Source organism: Gymnogyps californianus, chromosome 3 (assembly GCF_018139145.2).
Source record: "Gymnogyps californianus isolate 813 chromosome 3, ASM1813914v2, whole genome shotgun sequence".
In the NCBI taxonomy this organism is placed as follows: Eukaryota; Metazoa; Chordata; class Aves; order Accipitriformes; family Cathartidae; genus Gymnogyps; species Gymnogyps californianus.
The window spans coordinates 53,596,999-53,618,055 of NC_059473.1; the positions used below are offsets into that span (position 1 = coordinate 53,596,999).

The 21,057-nt window shown below is 39.3% G+C and overlaps 1 protein-coding gene across 2 annotated transcripts in view; it reads left to right on the forward strand.

The window, feature by feature from the left end:
* UTRN (utrophin) overlaps positions 1–21,057 on the forward strand; it is a 394,556-nt gene that overhangs the window by 336,566 nt on the left and 36,933 nt on the right. For both annotated transcript variants that reach the window (XM_050894491.1, XM_050894492.1), the window contains exons 62-65: positions 5,869–5,954; positions 14,975–15,132; positions 17,386–17,552; positions 20,032–20,143. In XM_050894491.1, the coding sequence (XP_050750448.1) occupies positions 5,869–5,954; positions 14,975–15,132; positions 17,386–17,552; positions 20,032–20,143 (523 nt within the window). The remainder of the gene's footprint in view (positions 1–5,868; positions 5,955–14,974; positions 15,133–17,385; positions 17,553–20,031; positions 20,144–21,057) is intronic.

Sequence of the window (21,057 nt, forward strand, 5' to 3'; positions counted from 1 at the left end):
GCATTTTACGATGAGAGCTGTGAAGGAAATTGTTTGCTCTATGAAATCATTTGGCCAGGCCTATGTTTAAATCATCCAAAAGCAATAGTTGGTGGTTATTGTTCTGGACTATACACTGTCAAATTTGCTAAAATCTCCGAACGCCATTTATATGAAATGGACTGATAGCTTTCAGTACTAATGGAATAGCTTAACGCCCCTTGGAATGAGTTGTTTCAGATATTTTAAAGTCTGTCATACATAATATAGAATACATGTACTAATTGTGGGCAATGACTCATTATTTCAATCAGAACTACCCATAAAGAAACTTCTACGTGCACTGTTTTTAATGTCTTGCAATGTTTATCTGACTTCTTGTATTTCAACTTTTAAATTTTCTTGGGTTTTTTGATGTTAGGATACTTTTGATAATGCCTTCTTTTAAATTGAATTTATTTGGTGCATTAGTCTAGGAAGGGTATCTATGGTATGGCACTTATGCTAACATTTTTCATATGATCAAAGCTGTCTTTCATGATCATTCTCTATGGCCCAGTCTTCCCCTGAAGAATTACAACTTTGTTATTTATTGTTGCACTCATACACCTGGCAAATTCTAACACCAGGCTGAGTTAATATCCCAGGCCTTACCAGCATGTTAATTTTAGCAAAATCTGAACTTCTGAGGAGTGAGAAGGATGAGAGACCTGCTCAGTCAGCCTTAACTTTATGCCCTGGTTTTGACAGTAGCTGATGGAAATTTTCTGCATGCACTCCAGTTGCATTCCCTGTGTTGATGATAGCTGTCTTGATTCAGAGGACTCTGCGTGAGCCGCTTAGCAGGCTGTGATAGTAGTAAGAAGCGCTCTAGGAAGGACATGGCCCACTGTAGGGCAGGAAAATGAGCTCCTTTGACTCCTCTGTGGTTGATCAAGGGGAGGCGTCTGTGGGGACCTTCAGAGATCTAACAGCCTGCCTTCTGTTGCTGGGTTATGTAGATAACTGATAGCTGCGGTCCCTGGTAGCCCTTAGTTGCAGTGTCAGTGTTGACTAGGCTTGAGAGCTCTTTGACAAGAGAAGTCTGAACTGAAGTGCACTCATCTACTTTCTTCTCCAGTTTTCCTTGCTAGTACCTGATGTTTTTTTGCTATTGCCCCCCATCCCTGGGGGACATAGGGTTCCCCTGGACTCGATATTGCTTATCTTGTTTTCTGTTGTTTTGTCAGTCATCCTTATTGTACATTCCTGTTTGCAATCTCTTATACTTAATCTTGTCCTCTGTCTGGCAGTTTTTTGTTGTCTGGCTAACTCCTGTGTGCAGCTGTGCCCATCACTGTTTGCCCCTTTGGCGTTCACATAATTAGGTAAAATGCTTATATATTATGTCTGGCTATGCCATCACAATGCTACAGAATACTTGGATACCATTGTTGGTAAACAATAGTTTTGTACACTTATATTCAACAATCCAATATTAATTATATCCTGATTAGTACATTTATAATTTACAGGTGTCACAGGCCTCTGTTTTGGCTATGGTGTAGACTGTGTTTGCCTGTCAAAGAAGTTTTGGATCCTAACTCTGTGTTAGGATGTTACTTAGAGAAAGGAAAGTTTTTGGAAAGTTTGCTAAACTCATTTTCCTGGAAAGACATACCTTCAGATAATTTTAACTCTGCCTTAATGTCTGTCATTGAATTTCCTAGGTGTTTGAGCAGAAACAGAAATGTTAGTTTTAGGATTTAGCACACTGTTTTGCAGGTGAAATGTTCCTGCGGCCAAGTAGGGCTAAACTGTATTATGTGATTCCCAAGTGCTCCACATAGCTTGTGCCTGATGTAGTGAGTTTGGGATCGTAGTTGTTTCATTTGTTTGGAGTTCAGTTGTTATAGGATTAGCAAGGGAACTCACGAGGCATGGCTCATGTCTATTGCCCCTGTTATCTGTGTGTTACCTGTTCTTCCCCCGCTCTCCTCTTCTGCATCCTGTAGTTCCAGTATCTCCTGTAGTAAGATATAGGATAAAAGTGTTCTTCCTTTCTCTTCTGATACTACAGCTGTTTCTAGCTTACCATTTTTTTCCTCATTTGCTTATGTTATTGTACAGTAGTGACAGTCATCAGTTTTTATATAAAGTAGCTTTTTGATATTCTCCACAGCTGTGTTGGATCTCTGAAACAGGTGAATGGTTGCTCTCTGCTTGGATGGAGAGTCCAAACTATGCAACAAAGTTGTATGTCCTTCAATCCCAATCCAGCCTCTCTACCCATGCAGCGTGGCACCCTCCCATGCCCTTGATCAAATGATCTCATTAGCTGATTACCCACTAAACTAGTCCTCTCTGTAGTATATGCTTTCAACGCACCCTCCTACCATGCCTGGAAATGATGTGTACCTTTTTTTTAATGCCTATTTTGGCAGGTTTAAAAGTTGAATTACTTCTGGGTTCTGTGCCACCTCCTGACTGGCAGTGGATGAAGGTGCAACAGGGGGATCATAGCTGAGGCATGTAGGCCAGAGCCTGCCTGGTGCACATGTAGAGACAATGGAATCACCTACAAAAGCAAGGATTTCTTTATTTCCTCCTTCCCCTCACCTCTCTTTCCTCTCCCCTTCTCCACTAAAACAATAAAATTCCAGTTCATTTGGGGAAGGAGAAGAATGGCAGCATCACACTATCAGGGCAATGAATTCTTAGGCTTTGTATTGTCTTGGGAAAGAGGGCTCAGATATATCCAGAGGGACAAATGGACTTTAGTAAACAAGAAAAGCGATTCTGACAAGCAGCTATAATGGTTTTGCCATTTTTCACTTGAAGATAGATCAGAGGTCAATAATGTGCCATTTTTATACTGCCTTTCACTGTTGTATTGATGGAGAACGGACAATTTTGCTCTAAACCAGTTAACAGAAGTATAATGATTCAGACTTCCCTTCATCAGGATCAGAGCAAAAAATATCTGAGCTGCTTAAAATGGTCTTATCAAATGATTTTGTAATGACAAGCATGCTTGTATTGCTATAGTGAATCTGAATAGTGTACTGGCACTTAATTCTAAATACTTGACTCATAAATTTTGTATGAATTCAAGCATTTAAAAGTTTCCTGAACCTTCCCACTGTAAGGCCTTGATTTTTAGATGTTTGTACACACAGCACAATTAGATGGTTGTGCTGCCACACAGCACCTTGACAGGCTGGAGAAAGGGGACAACAGGAATCTCATGAAGTCCAACAAAGGCAAATACCAAGTCCTCTCCCTAAGGAGGAATAACCCCATACACCAGTACAGGCTGGGGGATGGCTGGCTGGAAAGCAGCTTTGCAAGGAAGGCCCTGAGGGTCCTGGTGGACACCAAGTTGAACATGAGCCAGCAACATGCACTTGTGGCAAAGTAGGCCAACAGTCTCCCGGGCCGCATTAGGAAAAGCCTTCCCAGCAGGTTGAGGGAGGTAATTCTTCCCCTCTACTCAGCACTGGTGAGACACATCTGGAGTCCTGGGTCCAGTTCTGGGCTCCCCAGGACAAGAGCGACATGGACACACTGGAGTGAGTCCAGTGAGGTACCATGAAGATGATTAAGGACTTGGAGTATGTGATGTATCAGGAGAGGCTGAGAGAGCTGGGACTTTTCAACCTGGAGAGGTTTCAGGGGGATCTTATAAATGTGCATAAATACCCGATGGGAGCAGTAGAGAAGATGGAGCCATGCTCTTAGTGGTGCCCAGTGACAGGACAAAAGGCAGTGGGCACAAACTGAAACACAGGAAATTCTGCTTAAACATATAAGAAAAAGATTTTTTTTTTTTAATGTGGGGGTGATCAAACAGTGGCACAGGTTGCCCAGAGAAGCTGTGCAGTCTCCATCATTGAAGATATTCAAAACCCAACTGGATATGATCCAGGAAAACCTGCTCTACCTGGCTGAGCAGGGGCATTGGTCTAGATGATCTCCAGAGGTTCCTCCTAACCTCAGTGGTTTTGTGACTCTCTAAGCTAGGCAAACTTAAACCACTGAATTGGAAGTGTCAGTGCTACAAAGTCTATAGGTTGGGGGGGTGTGTGTGTGTGTTTCATTTTGGTGTGGGTTTTTATTGTATATATAATTTGAGTCCTAATATTTAGCTGGTTCCAAGAAAAAGGCTAGGGGGAAATATGTTGCTCTTTAGAAAAATGTAATATTGCAGGCTTTGTAATTCTTTTTATAATTTATTGAGAAAATGCTTTTTGTGTGAAGGAAGTTTTTCACAGTTCCTATAGCAATCTGCTGAAATCTGGAGAAGTTTAAAGCCTCCACATATGTGCCCTGACCTTTTAGCTGCAAAGTTTTTCTGGGTTTCTGCCTTCAATAAACAAATGCTGTAGTCAGTCCTGAGTTAAATCAGCCCCAAATGAATGTTCAGCTTTGTTTTTCCGTTGAATACAAAGTTAAAACACAGACAACCCTACACAGGAAAGAATGGGGAAAGAACTTTATCAAGATTGCAAAATGAGCCATTTCAACATTAAGGTATGCCAGAATGATGTAGTGTCTGTGATTGAAAGAGATAATTTGAAGCTAAGCTTGAATGTATAAAATAGGTGGCACTTTTATAACATTCTGGAAAATTGGGTCCTGGTTTTCAAACTAGGCAGTAAAAGTAATGGGTGTTTTTGATTAATTTGGCAATAATTTCTCTGTACCTCTGTTTCAGCTTGTGGAATGGAGAAGATAATGCTGTCTAGTCTCACTAGATTAGGTGATGGTTGTGAAGACAAATGGATTAATATTTGTAAGGTGCTTAGCTAATTTACTGAGAGCCCAAGAGTAAATTAATAATTTTGTATTCAGCACAACATTTGTGAAGTAAATCAGACAGCAGACCATATGTTGAATGGATAGGACAGAAAGAGATATCTAATAACCATTCCAGAAGTAATTAAAGGATATATCACTTCTGCATGACAGAAGGACCAAAGTAATGTTTGGGGTGATATTAATTTTAATACTATCTTACTTGCTGGTGAAGGACCCAGCTAACCTTAAATGCAGGGGTTTGTGTATCATATATACAGTTTAACTGCTATTCTCGTGATTTTTTTGCCATGTCTCATCTAAAGACAAATTGCGTCATGTTCTTTGGTGTTTGAAAGAGGTCGTCGTCAGATCTTTTAAGAGTATGTTTCTGCACTGATCTTTTGAACTTTAAAATTATCCTTTTCTATGTACCCTGGGTTTATTGATTTAGTATCTTTTTGAACAGTGTTTGTCTTGCAGGTTTAAAGTCACTTGCTTTGGTACCCACTTATCTGTTCTCAAGTTGCTTAAGGTTTAATGTGTGATTTTTTTGGGCTTGGGCGTTTCTTTTTTTTTTCATATTGGACAAGATGAGCCTGAAGTCACGTTGCTTAAAAAGAACGACAGCTCCGCATCGTTTAATTACTGCATGTGGTTGGCTGTTTATGTCCTGGTACACATGTATATCAAAGCATTTTAAACATAAAAGGAAAAAATGAAGTGAAAAAAATGAATTAATTACTGTGATATGAAGACCTGGTTTTATTTTGCAGTCCTTGTGTTTCACACTGAGTAATAGGCTTTCCTGCTGTGTGCTTATGTATTTTTTTCTGTGTATATCACATTATTAAATCATATTGAGAGCTTTACAGAGCTAAATGTCTGCCCTTTTGGAGTATTATGAACTGTTTTGACATGTAAACCACTTAGAAGGCGAGCTGAGCTTTTGTACGGGAAGCATTCTTAATGTGATTTATAGTGTTAATTTGTTTTGAGATTTGAAGTGTATTTGAAGTAGAACTCACCAATGCCCTTGCATTTTTGAATAGACTTGAGTTGGAATGAAATAAAATTAAATTGTATTAAATTGTCTTATCTTTATAATTTCAGTGGCCGAACTGGAAAAATTCGAGTGCAGTCCCTGAAAATTGGCTTGATGTCTCTTTCTAAGGGCCTTCTGGAAGAGAAGTACAGATGTAAGGAAGAATGTATTTTATAAAATGCTTACTTTATATAATTAAGTCATGTACAATAATAACACACATTGTAGCAAAATTTGTATTAAAACATTTCTCATGCCTGTAGCAAGATAGTTTTCTTGTGAGTAAGGAAAATAGAGTTGTTGTTTTCGTTATCATCAGTGACAATGGAGAAAGTAGGATTTACATCCTGACTGGAAAGTGTTGATGTCAATTATGCGTTGTCATAATGCACAGTATTGCACTCCTCAGAAGCAAAGGAGAACGTAGCTGTGTGAAAGCTAGAGAAGTATTCTCTTTGACTGATTCTGTTCTCTTTTGTGTGTGTGTATGTTTTGTTTAGGGAAAAATCAAGCAAGTCAGTGTTGATTGGAACAGATTGATATGTCTGATAAAGCAAGGAAATATGTCAAAATCCAGCAATTGTATTTTGTGGGCTATGAGAAAGATGATCTGAACTCTGAAAATAGTTTTCCAGTATATGTGCTTTCTGCCAGAATTGTACAATGAAAGTTTAAATTATGTTGATTTAAGTAATCTCACAAGCTTGAGAAATATTGAGTAGCATAAAAATATTTCACAAAAATAATTGCAGGAGTGGAAGAGAATTGAGTAACTTCGTGGCAAAACCCCCTGACAAATACAGAACAAGAGATTAAGCGCTATATAAGAGCATCCTAGGTGATGGACAGTTATATGTTATGCACATCATCTTAAAATTGCTATTCTTTGCAGTAGTTCCTTGACACATTTCGGAAACACATGTAAAATGTATAGAGACTGTATTTGCTCTGTACCATTGGAGCTCTGCAACAATTTCTGCTTTCCTTAGAAGCATTTGTAGGTAATCTTGTGATCTTGGTTATTAACATTGAGCAAAAGTACAGGTATCTTATGCATTGGGGTGTATTTTGGCATCTGAATGGCATACTAAGACTTAGGGGTTTTGAGTTTCCTTATGTCATTTGACATATCTGTGAATTAGTCTGTAACTAAAAGAGCTTGGCAGACATACCTTTGTTCAGTAATGACAATTCAGGGGGTAATCTGCCATTTGGTGTGAAATAAAAAGTTTTCGTAAAGTATAGGAGTTAGGCTGTGGATAACAGAATGATAATCCTACCAAAAGATGGTTTAAAAAAATCCTAAAACCTGGGAATAAACTCACATTAAATTGCTATCAGTAATGAATTAGTATACTTACAGTTACTAAATACAGACACTGAAGCAGAACAAGGAAATTACTAGGTTGGATTCATTTTTATGTTGTTGCTTTGTGTCTAATAGTAAAATAAAAATGGCAGCTGATGGTGGCTGCAGATTTGCATAATCTGTTAACAGGGTGGACTTTTTCTTGAAGGATAGCTGTGAAAAGTCCTAAAAAATTAGTACAGAAAAAGTCTCAGGAGACTTTTGTACCAAGTGATCATAACTTCAACCTGAAATACATCTGAAATTGAAATAGTTGCTCAGCTTCTCAAAGCAGAGAATTAATAGTCAGATAATACATCCTTTTTTTTGTTGTTGTAACTCCTGTTCTGATCAGTGTGCCAGGCTTTGATATCTTTATGGTAAGCTTTATTGTCCTTACGAACCATAAAATTGTCACAAAACAGAATTCTTCAGTCTGAAAGAAATTTTGCCAAAGAAGGAAGAAAGTAATGGTGTCAGGTACTGGTTGTTGGCCTGCGGTGGCTTTGCAGTCAGCATTTTGGGGTCCTCTGGCACCAGCGGTGTCACAGACTGATCTTTGGTGCAAGCTCTCTTGCTTGTTTTGATTTTATCACATCCTACTAATCATCTACTGAGTCCTGGTTTCAGCTGCGTGGTGCTTAGTTGCTGACTGGGGTTAAACCACGACATTCTGTTGAGAGAAATTTTGTCATATCTATTGAGCTTTCAGATTCTCAAGTGAAAACCATAATGGAAATGCTAAGTATCTTCAAGGAAGTAAGTCACTTGGAAGGAAGAGCAGTACCCCCAAATACGGGTGCTTAATACGAATTACCTGCCTTCTGATTTTTCGCTTTCTCAGACCAGCTCCTGACATTTGCTGCTTCTTTTGGCTATATTTCTTCTAAGCATTTCTGAGGCATTGTCAATCCCAGGCTCCTCTGAGCATGGCAGTCATCGTACAGTTGCAGTTGGAGCCATTAGCAGAGCAGAGACCATGTCTTAAAAGTTGTAGTCTTAGAGAGGCATACTCTTCTCAGAGTAGTTGGTAGTAAAATAGGCAAGTTTCTTGTTTTAAAAACTTTTGGACGAACCCTTCAATCTTTTGTAAAACTCTTAACCAGACTGTCTGCTCAAGTGTTTTCTACCTCAGCCTTCCCAGAGACCAGCCTTTTGGGGATTAACTTGAAGAAACATAGTTTCTGGGCTGCTGAGACATTGGGTTTATGAAATAATATGGTAAACTGACAGGGGATGATAATTTCAGTTTACCAGCACAATTGACCTTCATCTTTGTCTCTTACATTTTGGGGAAATCAAGCTTTCGTTCTTTTTTCTTTCTTTAATGTGAAGCCTTTTTCTTTTTCTTTTCTTTTCTTTTTTTTTGTTTGTTTGTTTTGGGGGGTTTTGTTGTTGTTGTTTGGTTTTTGTTTTAACAGCCGCCTTCAGTCAAGTTCATTTCCAATAAAAATAAGAATTTTGTTAACTGTATGTTCATTTCCAGTATAGGTAGGATCTTTTCACTTGACACGTTTTTTAAAAATGTTTTGCCAGAGAAATTTCTGTGATTTTTTTTCTTTTTTTTTAAATTTAATTAAGCTTCTTTTTAAGATGCTAGACTTCAGGGTTGACATGAGAATGGATCTTTAATTAAAAAAAGTCCCAATTACTTTAGAAGAAACATTGAAGCCTCAATTAAAGAGTGCCTTTTCTTGAAAATGTTTAAAGACATGCTTAGCTTCAAGCACACGCCTGGGTGCTCCTGTGCATACAAATGGACCTGCAAATGTAATTGAGTTGCTGTGAGCTGGTTACATCTATGCTTGTAGGGCAAATAGTCCAGTGCTTCTTTTCTGTTGGCGAGGCCAATGACCTGGTCTGGCCGTATCCATGTTATGCTCTCCTTTCTCCCTAGAACAGGGGGGCCACATGTGAGCTACCTATTGGAAATGATCCCAGACCCTGCCTAACTCTCACATCATTCCTGACTGTTTTGGGGGTGAGAGTCAGTCGACTTTAATCAAAATCGTGACAGATACACTTTTAGCAGCTTAATGATACAGATGATAGCGTTCCAGTGCTTGCAAGGGCTTAGATCTTGGTGCTGCTGCTCAATTCAAGGTTATAGAAGTAGCCTTAAAAAATGAAAAGAAAAAAAAAAAAAAAAAAAAACCCAAAAAACCCCAAACCAAAAACAAAGGATGCATATGACAAAAGGTAATATTAGTTTAGTTCCAAAATACTCAGACCACAATAAACAAAACACTGTTTCTTTTTACCACCTGTTGTTTCTGCATTATTACAGGACTTCTGAATACTGTGGGAAAAATGAAACGTTTTTAACCACTCAATTTTAGTGTCCCAAATGTTCTAGGAAGGTAAATTTTAATCATATCAGCAAGTGTTTGCAACAGCAAAAAATTTAATTTGCATGTGTGATTATTCACGGCAGGTTTTATGCCTTGTCATGCAATCAGGAGACAAACGATGTCTCAGAGAGTACGGATTCCCTGAGAGACAGCAGGAATTTTATCTTCCCTCCCTTTTCTTCAGTTTTAGAGGTGGAGAGAAGTCATAGCACTGTGTAATAACTGGGAGTACATTTGTGTGCATTTTGCTTTTACCTGGGCTCATTTTTAACACAGAAAGCCCACATTGGCAGCAGAAACAGAAAACATGCATGGAGTTTTAGTGTGTAGGCTTGTAGATTTTGGAACATATCATTTAATGCATAAAAACTGTAGGATTTGAGGTGAAAAAGAAGGGCTACTTGAAAAATCTCATCTGTGAAGCAGTTTTCAAGTGATGTACAACATCCTTGGAATGTGATTTTTTTTTTTTTTTTTACTGTTATGTTTATGTTGTTAATTTTCAAACCATTTGGAACTAACACCGTGGTAGTTTAAAAAAAAAAAAGAGAAATAAAAAGGATGTGCATCCTGTTTGTAACAATGCAACATAAAATGTGTTGTGGACATCTTACTACTAACTATCTTATTACCATTTTGGTAGGAATTTAATAAACTTTTCAACATTTTCAAGTATCCCCTTCTATACCAGCCAGTAAGAACATTTTTTCAGGTTGTCCAGCTAAATTGCAGTTTGAGACGCACTGGCTGTCATCCTTGAAATACTAGTGTGAGGCTGAATTTAATTTAAGATGAACTGATTTTTTTTTTCTTGTTTCTGTTTTTTCCTATGGTTCAGGTCTGAATAATCTTTTCTTTTGCTTCCCCCATCATTCTTCTTGTCCTTTTGGTAGAGTCCCTTATGCAATTTAACCCTTATATCAATGTATTTTATGTGTAAACTTATTATATATGTACATACATATTAACAAACTCCATTTACAAGAGTTTGTGGCTTCTGACATTGCTGGTGGGTGATGTACAGGGTCCCTTTTCCCACTGGTGCAAGTATGGTGTCTGGGTGCTCCCTGTCAGAGCTAAAACAAGCCCTCCTCCCATACATCTGCCACTTGAGAGCTGGTCTCGCCATGCCTCCTTTGCCAGGGAATAGCTCATGGGTTACTTTAAGGAGGTAGGCCAGATAGCAAGAACACTTTGGCTTTCCACACCTTTAGTTTAGGAGCTTCTCCTCCTGTGTGTGACATTGAAGGCATTGAGGGTTTTGGGAAAAGAGGATACCATCCATGAACTCCCTTGCACTTGGACACTCATCGGTTATGGCACAGCTGCCAGTGTTAAGTTTTATTTGTTTTTTAAGTGGAGTGTTTTGGAGCAGTTTGAGCTCCTCAAAGGTATTTGCTGATTTCCTACTTGGATCAACCCTAGCTAATCACTGTCCCTATTCCCTCTCCTGCCACATTGTTTTTCCTCTATTTACTAGCTCCCCAATCAACTGAAGTGTTAGGGCTTAAGAAATTACTTCATCTTTCTCCCAGCTACAGCAGTTAATTAATTGTTCTTCTTTTAGTGCCTGTTTCCACTGTAGACTGATGCAAACAGAAAGAATGAAACAGGCTTTTTTTTTTTTTTTTAATCCTATCAGGTTTTTTAAACTGACCCTTAGAAACTGGAAAACTATGCCAACCGCAGCTGAAGAAGCTAGCCAGGACCTGGGATTGCCAAGATGAGCCTGCAGCCATGCAGTACTAGTTCTGTCACCACTGTTGTCTGTGGGGTTTTTTCCCTCACCACTGAGCACTGAAGATGCTGTAGCATTTGTTTGACTAGGCGAGACAAATACAAGAAACTCTAAAAATTAATTCAGTCATCTGGATTTCTATTTTGAGAAAATCCTTTCTTCTGCCTCAACCTCCTTTGCCAAGAAGAAAAGTATGACCAGACTTTCTGAAGCACACTGACAAAGCTTGACAGTTGCTCCAAATGAAGGGCAAAACAATTTACAGTGTAGTAAAAGATTTTCTCTTGAGTGTTTCTGAACAAAGCTTGTCTGTTTCTCAATCAGAAGTGCAGTCAGACTGAATTTTCAAATTTCATTTATTTCTAATCTATTAATGGTTGTTCTGGTGAAAACATGAAAAGTAGGGGAATAGTATAAATGGATTTTTTTTTTTTCTTTTAAGATTACTTGGAGCTTTAATCCAAGCTGGCCGCTGAGTGCAAAAGGAGAATGTAAAAGCCAACTGGAATGAACACAAAGAATTCACTTTCATTTCTTCTGTAATTTGTAGCAATCACAGAAATTAAAAATATTTCTGAGATAAACTCAGTGTTTAGGATATTTTCAGGAGAGATTAATCTTGTGACTAAATATTAATGTACATAGCTACAAAGTTCATAAATCAAGGATTGTTGGCAGAAATGTTAAAAATTTAACTGAAAGTTTTAACAATTAAAAGTGTCCAATCAAAGAAATGTTAAGAAAGCACTTAAGAAATGTTAAGAAAGCACTTAAGAAATATTATCTGTACTGCAGAGAGTCCTATTAATTCAGTGCTTTACTGTGACTCTTAAGTAGGTAGAAGCAATATCTTTCTTCCCAGTGTCTGTATCTGGAACAATTTTCTTGATCCCTTTCAGCCTCAATTTTTTCTGTCCTTACAGTCACCCCAGAACGTCCACTTATACTGCAGGGCTTGACACCTACCTTAGGAAAAGGGAATCAGTAAAGGGAAAGTACATGGAAGCAGACATGGTTATCCAGGAAGCAAATGTGATTAATGTTAAGCTTGAGTTGTCTTGCTGGCTGCTGCTCTTGCTTTAAGCTATTTCACATGGCCAGCTGTGACTTGTGGTAATTTCTAGTCTCAGTTCAGAGCAAATGGGCTTCTGTCCCCAACCAACCTAAGGATGGCATATATTTTAGCATAAGATATGGATTTCTGAAATATTATTTCCTTCTTCATAGAATCATAGAATAGTTTGGGTTGGAAGAGACATTTAAAGGTCTTCTAGTCCAACCCCTCTGCAATGAGCAGGGACAGCTTCAACTAGATCAGGTTGCTCAGAGCCCCATCCAACCTGGCCTTGAAAGTTTCCAGGCATGGGACATCTACCACCTCTCTAGGCAACCTGTTCCAGTGTTTCACCACTCTCATCGTAAAAAATTTCCTCCTGGTATCTAGTCTAAATCTACCCTCTTTTAGTTTAAAACTTACCCCTTGTCCTATCACAACAGGCCCTGCTAAAAAGTCTGTCCCCATCTTTCTTATAAGCCCCCTTTAAGTAATGAAAGGCTGCAATAAGGTCTCCCCGGAGCCTTCTCTTCTCCAGGCTGAACAACCCCAATTCTCTCAGCCTTTCCTCATAGGAGAGGTGCTCCATCCCTCTGATCGTCTTTGTGGCCCTCCTCTGGACCTGCTCCAGCAGGTCCATGTCTTTCCTGTCCTGGGGTCTCCAGAGCTGGACGCAGTACTCCAAGTGGGGTCTCACCAGAGTGGAGTAGAGGGGCAGAATCACCTCCTTCGACCTGCTGGCCATGCTTCTTTTGATGCAGCCCAGAATACAGTTGGCCTTCTGGGCTGTGAGCACGCATTACCAGCTCATGTCCAGCTTTTCATCCACTAATACCCCAAAGTCCTTCTTCTCAGGGCTGCTCTCAATCCCTTCATCCCCCAGCCTGTATTGATACCAGGGGTTGCCCCGACCCAGGTGCAGGACCCTGCATTTGGCCCTGTTGAACCTCATGAGGTGATACCAGGGGTTGCCCCGACCCAGGTGCAGGACCCTGCACTTGGCCCTGTTGAACCTCATGCGGTTCATACGGGCCCACTTCTCGAGCTTGTCCAGGTCCCTCTGGATGGCATCCTGTCCCTCAGGCATGTCAACTGTACCATTCAGCTTGGTGTCGTCTGCAAACTTGCTGAGGGTGCACTTGATCCCACTGTCTCTGTCATTGATGAAGATATTAAACAGTACTGGTCCCAATACAGACCCCTGATGGACACCACTTGTCACTGATCTCCATCTGGACATTGAGCCATTGACCACTATCCTTTGGATGTGACCATCCAACTAATTCCTCATCCACCAAACAGTCCACCCATGAAATCCGTATCTCTCCAATTTAGAGAGAAGGATGTTGTGGGGGACCATGTCAAAGGCCTTACAGAGGTCCACATAGATGACATCTGTAGCTCTTCCCTTGTCCACTGATGTAGTCACTCCATCATAGAAGGCCACTAGGTTGGTCAGGCAAGACTTGCCCTTGGTGAAGCCATGCTGGCTGTCTCAAATCACCTCCCTGTCCTCCATGTGCCTTAGCATAGCTTCTAGGAGGATCTGTTCCGTGATATTCCCAGGCACAGAGGTGAGGCTGACAGGTCAGTAGTTCCCAGGGTCCTCCTTTCTACCCTTTTTAAAAATGAGTGTGAAGTTTCCCTTTTTCCAGTCACCAGGGACTTCACCTGACTGCCATGACTTTTCAAATATCATGGAGAGTGACTTGGCAACTACATCAGCCAATTTCCTCAGGACTCTGAGATGCATCTTGTCAGGCCCCATAGACTTATGTATATTCAGGTTTATCAGGTGGTCACAAACCTGATCTTCTCTTACAGTGGGAGGGACTTTGCTCCCCCAGTCCCTGTCTTGTGGTCCATCCACTCAAGAGGTGTGGGAAGAGAGGTTGCCGGTGAAGACAGGCAAAAAAGTTGTTGAGTACCTCAGCCTTCTCCTCATCCGTTGTTACCTGTTTGCCAGTCTTGTTCATCGGGGGGGTACGCTTTCTTTGACCTTCCTTTTCTGTCTGACATACTTGTAAAAGCCCTTCTTACTATTCTTGGCATCCCTTGCCAAGTTCAGCTCCAGCCACACCTCAGCCTTCCTGACTTTATCCCTACACAACCGGGCAGCGTCCCTATACTCTTCCCAGGATACCTGTCCCTGCTTCCACTGCCTGTGCATTTCCTTCTTGCCCTTTAGTTTGACCAGCAGGTCTCAACTCAGCAATGCCAGCCTCTTGCCTTCCTTTCCTGATTTCTTACACATGGGGATCCAGAGCTCTTGTGCTCTATGGAAAGTATCCTTCCCTAGTGATAACATAGAAAACTTAGTAAATGTGGTAATGATGGACTAGAACAAAAAGCTGTTCTGATGTTGTGATGTCTCTTGTTTTGTCACACAACTGCTCCTAGGTAAAACAGGAGCTGCCATGTATAGTTTTATCACGAGATGCCATAAGAAGCCGTATAGTTTCATTCATTTGGCCTTACTTTTCTCATTTGTATGGTTACAGATCAAGAAAACGTAGTCAAAGTAATCAAGATTAGATGAGGGTAAACTATTGTAAATGGGACAGTGGCCATCTGTAACCATGACTGGATTACAAAAATTATAAAGCTCAAGCTGCAGCGTTACTGAATAAAAGGGGGTGTACGTGGAAATGAAATAAGCCAGTGCATCTTGTTGGTGTTGCAGATCTCTTCAAGGAGGTGGCAGGCCCCACAGAAATGTGCGACCAGAGGCAGCTGGGCCTGCTGCTTCACGATGCTATCCAGATCCCACGGCAGCTTGGGGAAGTGGCAGCCTTCGGTGGCAGCAACATTGAACCCAGCGTGCGCAGCTGCTTCCAACAGGTAAGATAACAAAGACCTTCATGTGAAAAAAACCCTTTCTCTGAAGTCTTAAGGTTCACTTTTACATGATGTAAAAAGAAGAGAGGAATTTAAAAACATCCATTTAGGTTTTGAACAGAAATGAATATGCTACTGCAACTAAATGTGAGAAGTTATTGTGAAAATGCAGCTGTAAAAGATGGTTTATGGTTTAGGAGAGGATCAAACAAATTAGGTTTAGCAAAAAGAATATATAAATCTTTGTGGTTTTGACAATATTGGCTGCTCTAAAAGCTGTTAAAAAAATTTTGTAGCAGCCAATTATCCTGCTTTACATCGTTCAAAGCAACCTGATACTGTGAGAACAACGTGCTTTTCCCTGCTGGAACAAGACATGATCTCAACAGAACAAGAGAATGATGTTGATAGTAATTTTTGACCTTGTGCATCAGGAAATTATTTAGCATTATTTTACTGACAGAAGAGCTTGCAGTTGCACGAAACTTCAAGCATAGTCATTTATATATTGTGAGCCTTTATGCAGCAGATCAGAACATGGAATAAAGCTGTCTTACAGCCTGCTGTTCAGCTCCACACTACATGCAGGGGGTTAATGAGGCTGCAAGGAGCGTCTGTCTGTTTAAAGAAGATGAGAATTAAAAAGAGGATGTCGTAATGGAACACAGCCTAATTCAGACTTTGTCAAGGATGCCTAAGGCTCCGACTGTTTGCTAGTGATAACTATACTGCTTGAGTGTATTATTTCTGTGAAAGTGGCTGCTTTGAGCATTGTCAGAAATTACATATGGATTAAAAATTCACTATGGCATATATAAAACTACTGACTTTAATATTTCTGGTTTTATTGAATTGAACACTAAATATTATAGTGAACTTTTACAGCATTTTTCTTTTGCCATTCTTTCACAGACATTTATACATTTTCATCCAGTGCTTTGAAAAATTCAGTTGTGCTAGCTTTTTTCAGAACTATTAGATTCGTTTCTGGACTCTGAGGTGATTGGAATTGGAAGAGTGTTTGTCCAGATCATGAATAGTTTGGTAGATACTTATGGAAGTTGGTTTGACCAATTAACCATGTAAAACTTCCCCTGAGGTTTTAACATTGCTTCAGACAATAAGGGATGGTGCTTGCAATATCTATCACTGGCCTCGAGTGGTTCAAGTCATACTGAAATAAATTATTCATTTAGTGGCAGACTTTTTCTGTCACAGAGGAATGATCTTTATGTCCCTCAAGGATCTGCCCCATCTCCTATGCTGTTCAATTATGGGTGAGGGGTACTAGCAAGGTAGTGTTTAAATACTGGATGTGATATTATATTAATAATGAGGTTGCATCCCTCATCTCATATGAGTAGCTCCCTGGTCATTAAGAGAGCATAGAGAAAGTGTGCAGCTGCATGACAGTTATCTCAGCCTAGTGAAAACAAGTTTTTTGCTGGTGAGGAAAGCAAGTTATTCTTTTTTTTTTTAATGCTGCTTCCTTTTACTGGCAAAATCGACTTGGACTATGAATAAGTTAAGCATCCTAGTGTTGCTGCTCATCATGTATTACCATTTAAGAATAACTCTCATTTTAAGTTGTGTTCTGTTACTTCCAGTGAGCTCAGAAAGATGACCTCTGTTCTTATTGCTGACAAAGTTGATGAATATAATACCTTTACAGCTAGGCTCCTCTGCTGGTTACAACTTAAAGAGAATGTGGAAGCATGTTTGTTTGCTTCTTAAAACAATTGTGCTAATACTTTAGCTCTGCTGTATTCTTGCAGTGATTGCCTATAAGTGGCAGATTTCTTTCTCTCTCATTATTTATTTATTTACCTGTTTATTTGTGTGTTTGTTTAATGTGCTAACTTGAAAGAATACCATGGGCTCAGAATACAATAAAAAAAATTGCATGAGTGTCATGGCAGTTCCTTACTTCTTTCTCAAGTCCTTTCAGTTCAAAGATGGCTTTACTATGGACTCTATTACTCCTTTACTATGTACTCCATCTTTTTTACCATCTGTCTACTCTATCACAGCTGTTTAATCCTCTATATTCTTACTAACTTGTTTTCTTTATTTGCATTTTAATCAAGGCTATTTCTTGTATCCTGTAACTGGTTTTACATTAACCTGGCATGGAAAGGATTGACACGGGTTGTTTTTTTTTTTTCTTTTTTTAAATGAATTCTAAGGAAAATCTGCTTGTGTGTGTTGGGTTTTTTTGTTTTAATTTGGATGTGGGTTTTTTTTTTCTCTCCACAGAACCACAATAAGCCAGAAATAACTGTAAAGCAATTTATAGATTGGATGCGCTTAGAGCCACAGTCTATGGTATGGCTACCAGTTCTACACCGCGTGGCAGCTGCAGAAACGGCAAAACATCAGGCCAAGTGCAACATCTGTAAAGAGTGTCCAATTGTTGGCTTTAGGTAAGAGGAGGGGAGTTGGGTGCAAGGTTTCTCTGAAAATATCACCACTTTTAAATCTTCCAACAAGTACAATTCTTTCTGTTTGTTTTTCCACCGTTTTTCTGCTTTAAGGTGGGATCTGCCACCCATGGTGAGGCCACAGTGTGGCCTGAGCCAGTGCATTTCTGGCTCCTGTAGTACCGCTGTTAGACACCCAGTGGTCCTGTGACTGACACGTGTGCAGGGCAGGCTGTCATCGGGTGTTTCGGCATTGGTGGATCCAATAGATAGCAAATGGAGTATAAATGCACCCCATGCGTTCTGTAAGCACAAGACCAAAAGGAACTGATCAGTAAGAAAAAATGTGGGCTGTCTGCTCTCCTGCATAAGGCTTGGGAAACTAACTCGTGCCAGGCAATATTAAAAACACTTCAACAGCAATCTTTCCTTGCTTAACACAAACATTGATATGTTACTGTGATGAGACTTGCACAGTTCCTGTCTAAAGCATCGAACATAATCTAACTTTTGTGTGTTCAAAGGAAGCTGTGAATTCTAAAAGAAAAAATGACACCAGGGATATTCTCCATGTTATCCTCCTAAACTGTATGATTTTACTATGAATTATCATCATGGGGCATGAGATAGTTGGTACCCTTAGTGAGTACTGTTACAACTAACGTGCATTTGTGAATTGATTGCTCCAGTGTATAAAATGATGAAAAAAAAGATAGGGACTAGAGCTAAACATAACTGGCTTTTTCCTCTGCTGTGGTCATGAAGTTGAGTGTATTATCTAGGAACAATATAAAGCAGTCTTTCTTGTAAGTGATTCTAAGACTTTTCTTTAGGTATCTAAACAGATGAGTAATTTTTGTTCCCCATGCTTTCTGTTTTTCCTTCTTTCTGTTGTTTTAAAGCATGATAACATGAATCCTGAGATCAGATTCATCTCACCTAGCTTTACGCATGCTGGCTTTAGTCAGTCTAATAAGACTGAGCGAGCAACCCTCTTCTTTAAATATAGATATGTGAGTGCTTCCAAAAGTAATTAATCTGATCAAACTTTGTTGCCTATCTTAAGAGCAGTTGAAATTCCTTTAAATGTTCCTATTTTTCTTAATTAATGCTTGAGGGAGCAGAGGGTGACAAAGCTCCAGCTCAGATATCTTTTAGATGCCTAAGTTGGGGCTGATGAACCTTGTCTGTACTGAAATATTTTGTGTGGAGAAGGAGGGCATAGAGAAAGAAAGGAAGACGAAGGAATGGCTCATTCTAAATAATTTCTGCAGTGAAGTTAAAGATCTGCAACAGCAAAAGCATCTAGCATCTTAGCAGAAGGTAGACGGGGCCATTTAATACACAGGCTCTGAGTAAAGATTATAAACGGTTGCATCAGCATCCTTAAAAGTGAACCTTTACATTTATAGACACGTATTCTCTTGCAAAACAAAACATAAAACTCAGCAGGGGAAAAATGTGGATTGGTACTGAAAACTGCTCTCAGGAAGCAATTTAATTTAAACTTTAACTATTCAGTAGCTATTCAATTTGGTTCAGTTAGCTCATTTTAGTTTCATACAAATGATATAACCACATCCAGTCAGAACAACCATACTATAAAAAACAGTGGGTGGAATCTGGAATTGAATTGTTGCTTTAGTCAGCTTTAGTTTAAAAAAAAAAAAAAAAAAAAAAAAAAAATCATGCTCCTGGTGGCTACATTTAATACAAGGGATACTGTATAAGTTGGTTATCTTGTTTATACATATCCATGCTCTTAAAAAAAAACAAAAGTAAATAAATCAATGTAATTTTTAGACTTAATTTTATATTATTTTCTGAAACACGTTTAGAATTTCTGAGCATCAAAATGATGTACAGACATTTAAGCTAACTGGTAAATGTAAAAACATATAAAAGTAAACCAGTCTGGTTTATAAATGTTTTTTCTGAGATACCATCTGAACACTAAAGAGAGGAAGAGAAAAACTAAAGCAATATAGTTTTAAGTCAGTTTGAACTTCAAAATTATAAACTCTTCACGCTCCATCTATGAAGATGATGCCTGAAAGATTTTCTGCTTCAAAGCAACTTGGGCAACAGATGATTGACATTGGCCCTTTATACGGCTATAGGAGGCAGGAACTTCTTTTAAACACTCAGTGAGGCGACCTGTGTAGTGTAGGAAGGTTGTGTGAAGTGGACTGAGAGGGCTGTGGGTTTCCTGTGTCCCGTGCAGCTGCTGCAGTGGCACCGGTGCCCCTGGGTCTGCAGCTGTGACGAGTGTTGGCCGTGCCATGTCCTGGTCGCGTACACCCGCGCACTTCAAGGTGCTTTCTAAGCTGATCCCAACAAACTCAGTATGTCCTTGTGTTGCTGCTGCTGAAAAGCAGATGACACCATTTCAGAGAATAAGTTGCCTCGTGAGGCTTAATAACAAGTAAATATTAGAACTAAACTTAGGAAGCTCTAATCGCTTTGTTTAATGTCCCCATAGGTACCGGAGCTTAAAACATTTCAACTATGACGTCTGTCAAAGCTGTTTCTTTTCTGGCCGTACAGCAAAGGGGCATAAATTGCATTACCCAATGGTGGAGTATTGTATACCTGTAAGTACCAAATTACTGACTGTTCCTAAGGGATTGTTTTTGCATTATTTGAGGTCTAAATTTTTTTCATAGTCTTTTGTCACCTAGATATTCTGCCAGGATTTCTTTTTCATATGTTTAGTAGGGCCTGTCTTCCTGCCTTTCTCTTTGGAAGTCATCAGGGACTTTGCTAGTGCTGCCCGTTTTATGTGGGTGGTGTTTGGATTCTGTAGAAATGGGTAGAAGTAGCCACCTCTGAGAGAACTTGAACTTCACTTTTGTTTTGTAAAAACAAAGCTGGAATAATAAATATAATTGCAGTACTTGTATATTTGCACATGCACACACACTATAAGGATGAGAACATGTCAGAGGAAAGGGACTCGCTTTACTATTGCTATACCATAGTAAAGAATATTTAATATTCTAGTAATGCACTTTAATATTTTTAAAGGTGCATGATCTTTGCTTTCAGGTCGAACATTTTGCTTGCTTCATGAAAACATGGTTGGAAATATGTCGTGTTTCATTCTGCTGAGTAATTACTGTTTACTGGAATATTTAAAAATTGGTGTGTAGCTAGGAAAAAAAAGTAAACAGAATTGACAGTTTCTAACCAAAAATGGTGTGAGAGGTTTGCCTGTAATAGCTAACAAAAATTAATTTTACAACACAATATTTTCCTAATGAAATTTCAAACATGATTTTTCTAAGGAAGTTTCTAGGAGACTTTAAGTGGAGGAGTGGGTAACTTCCTTCATACTAATACCACTTTCACTTTTTTTAAACTGATAGTTGTTTACATTCTTAAGAATTTTAACTCAGTCACAAATAAATTAATAGGATAATTGGTATGTGATCTAAACAACAGTGGTGAAAGGTCTGTACGCACAGAAAAACAAATTCAGAGCAGAATGTAACTAGAGCTGATGAAA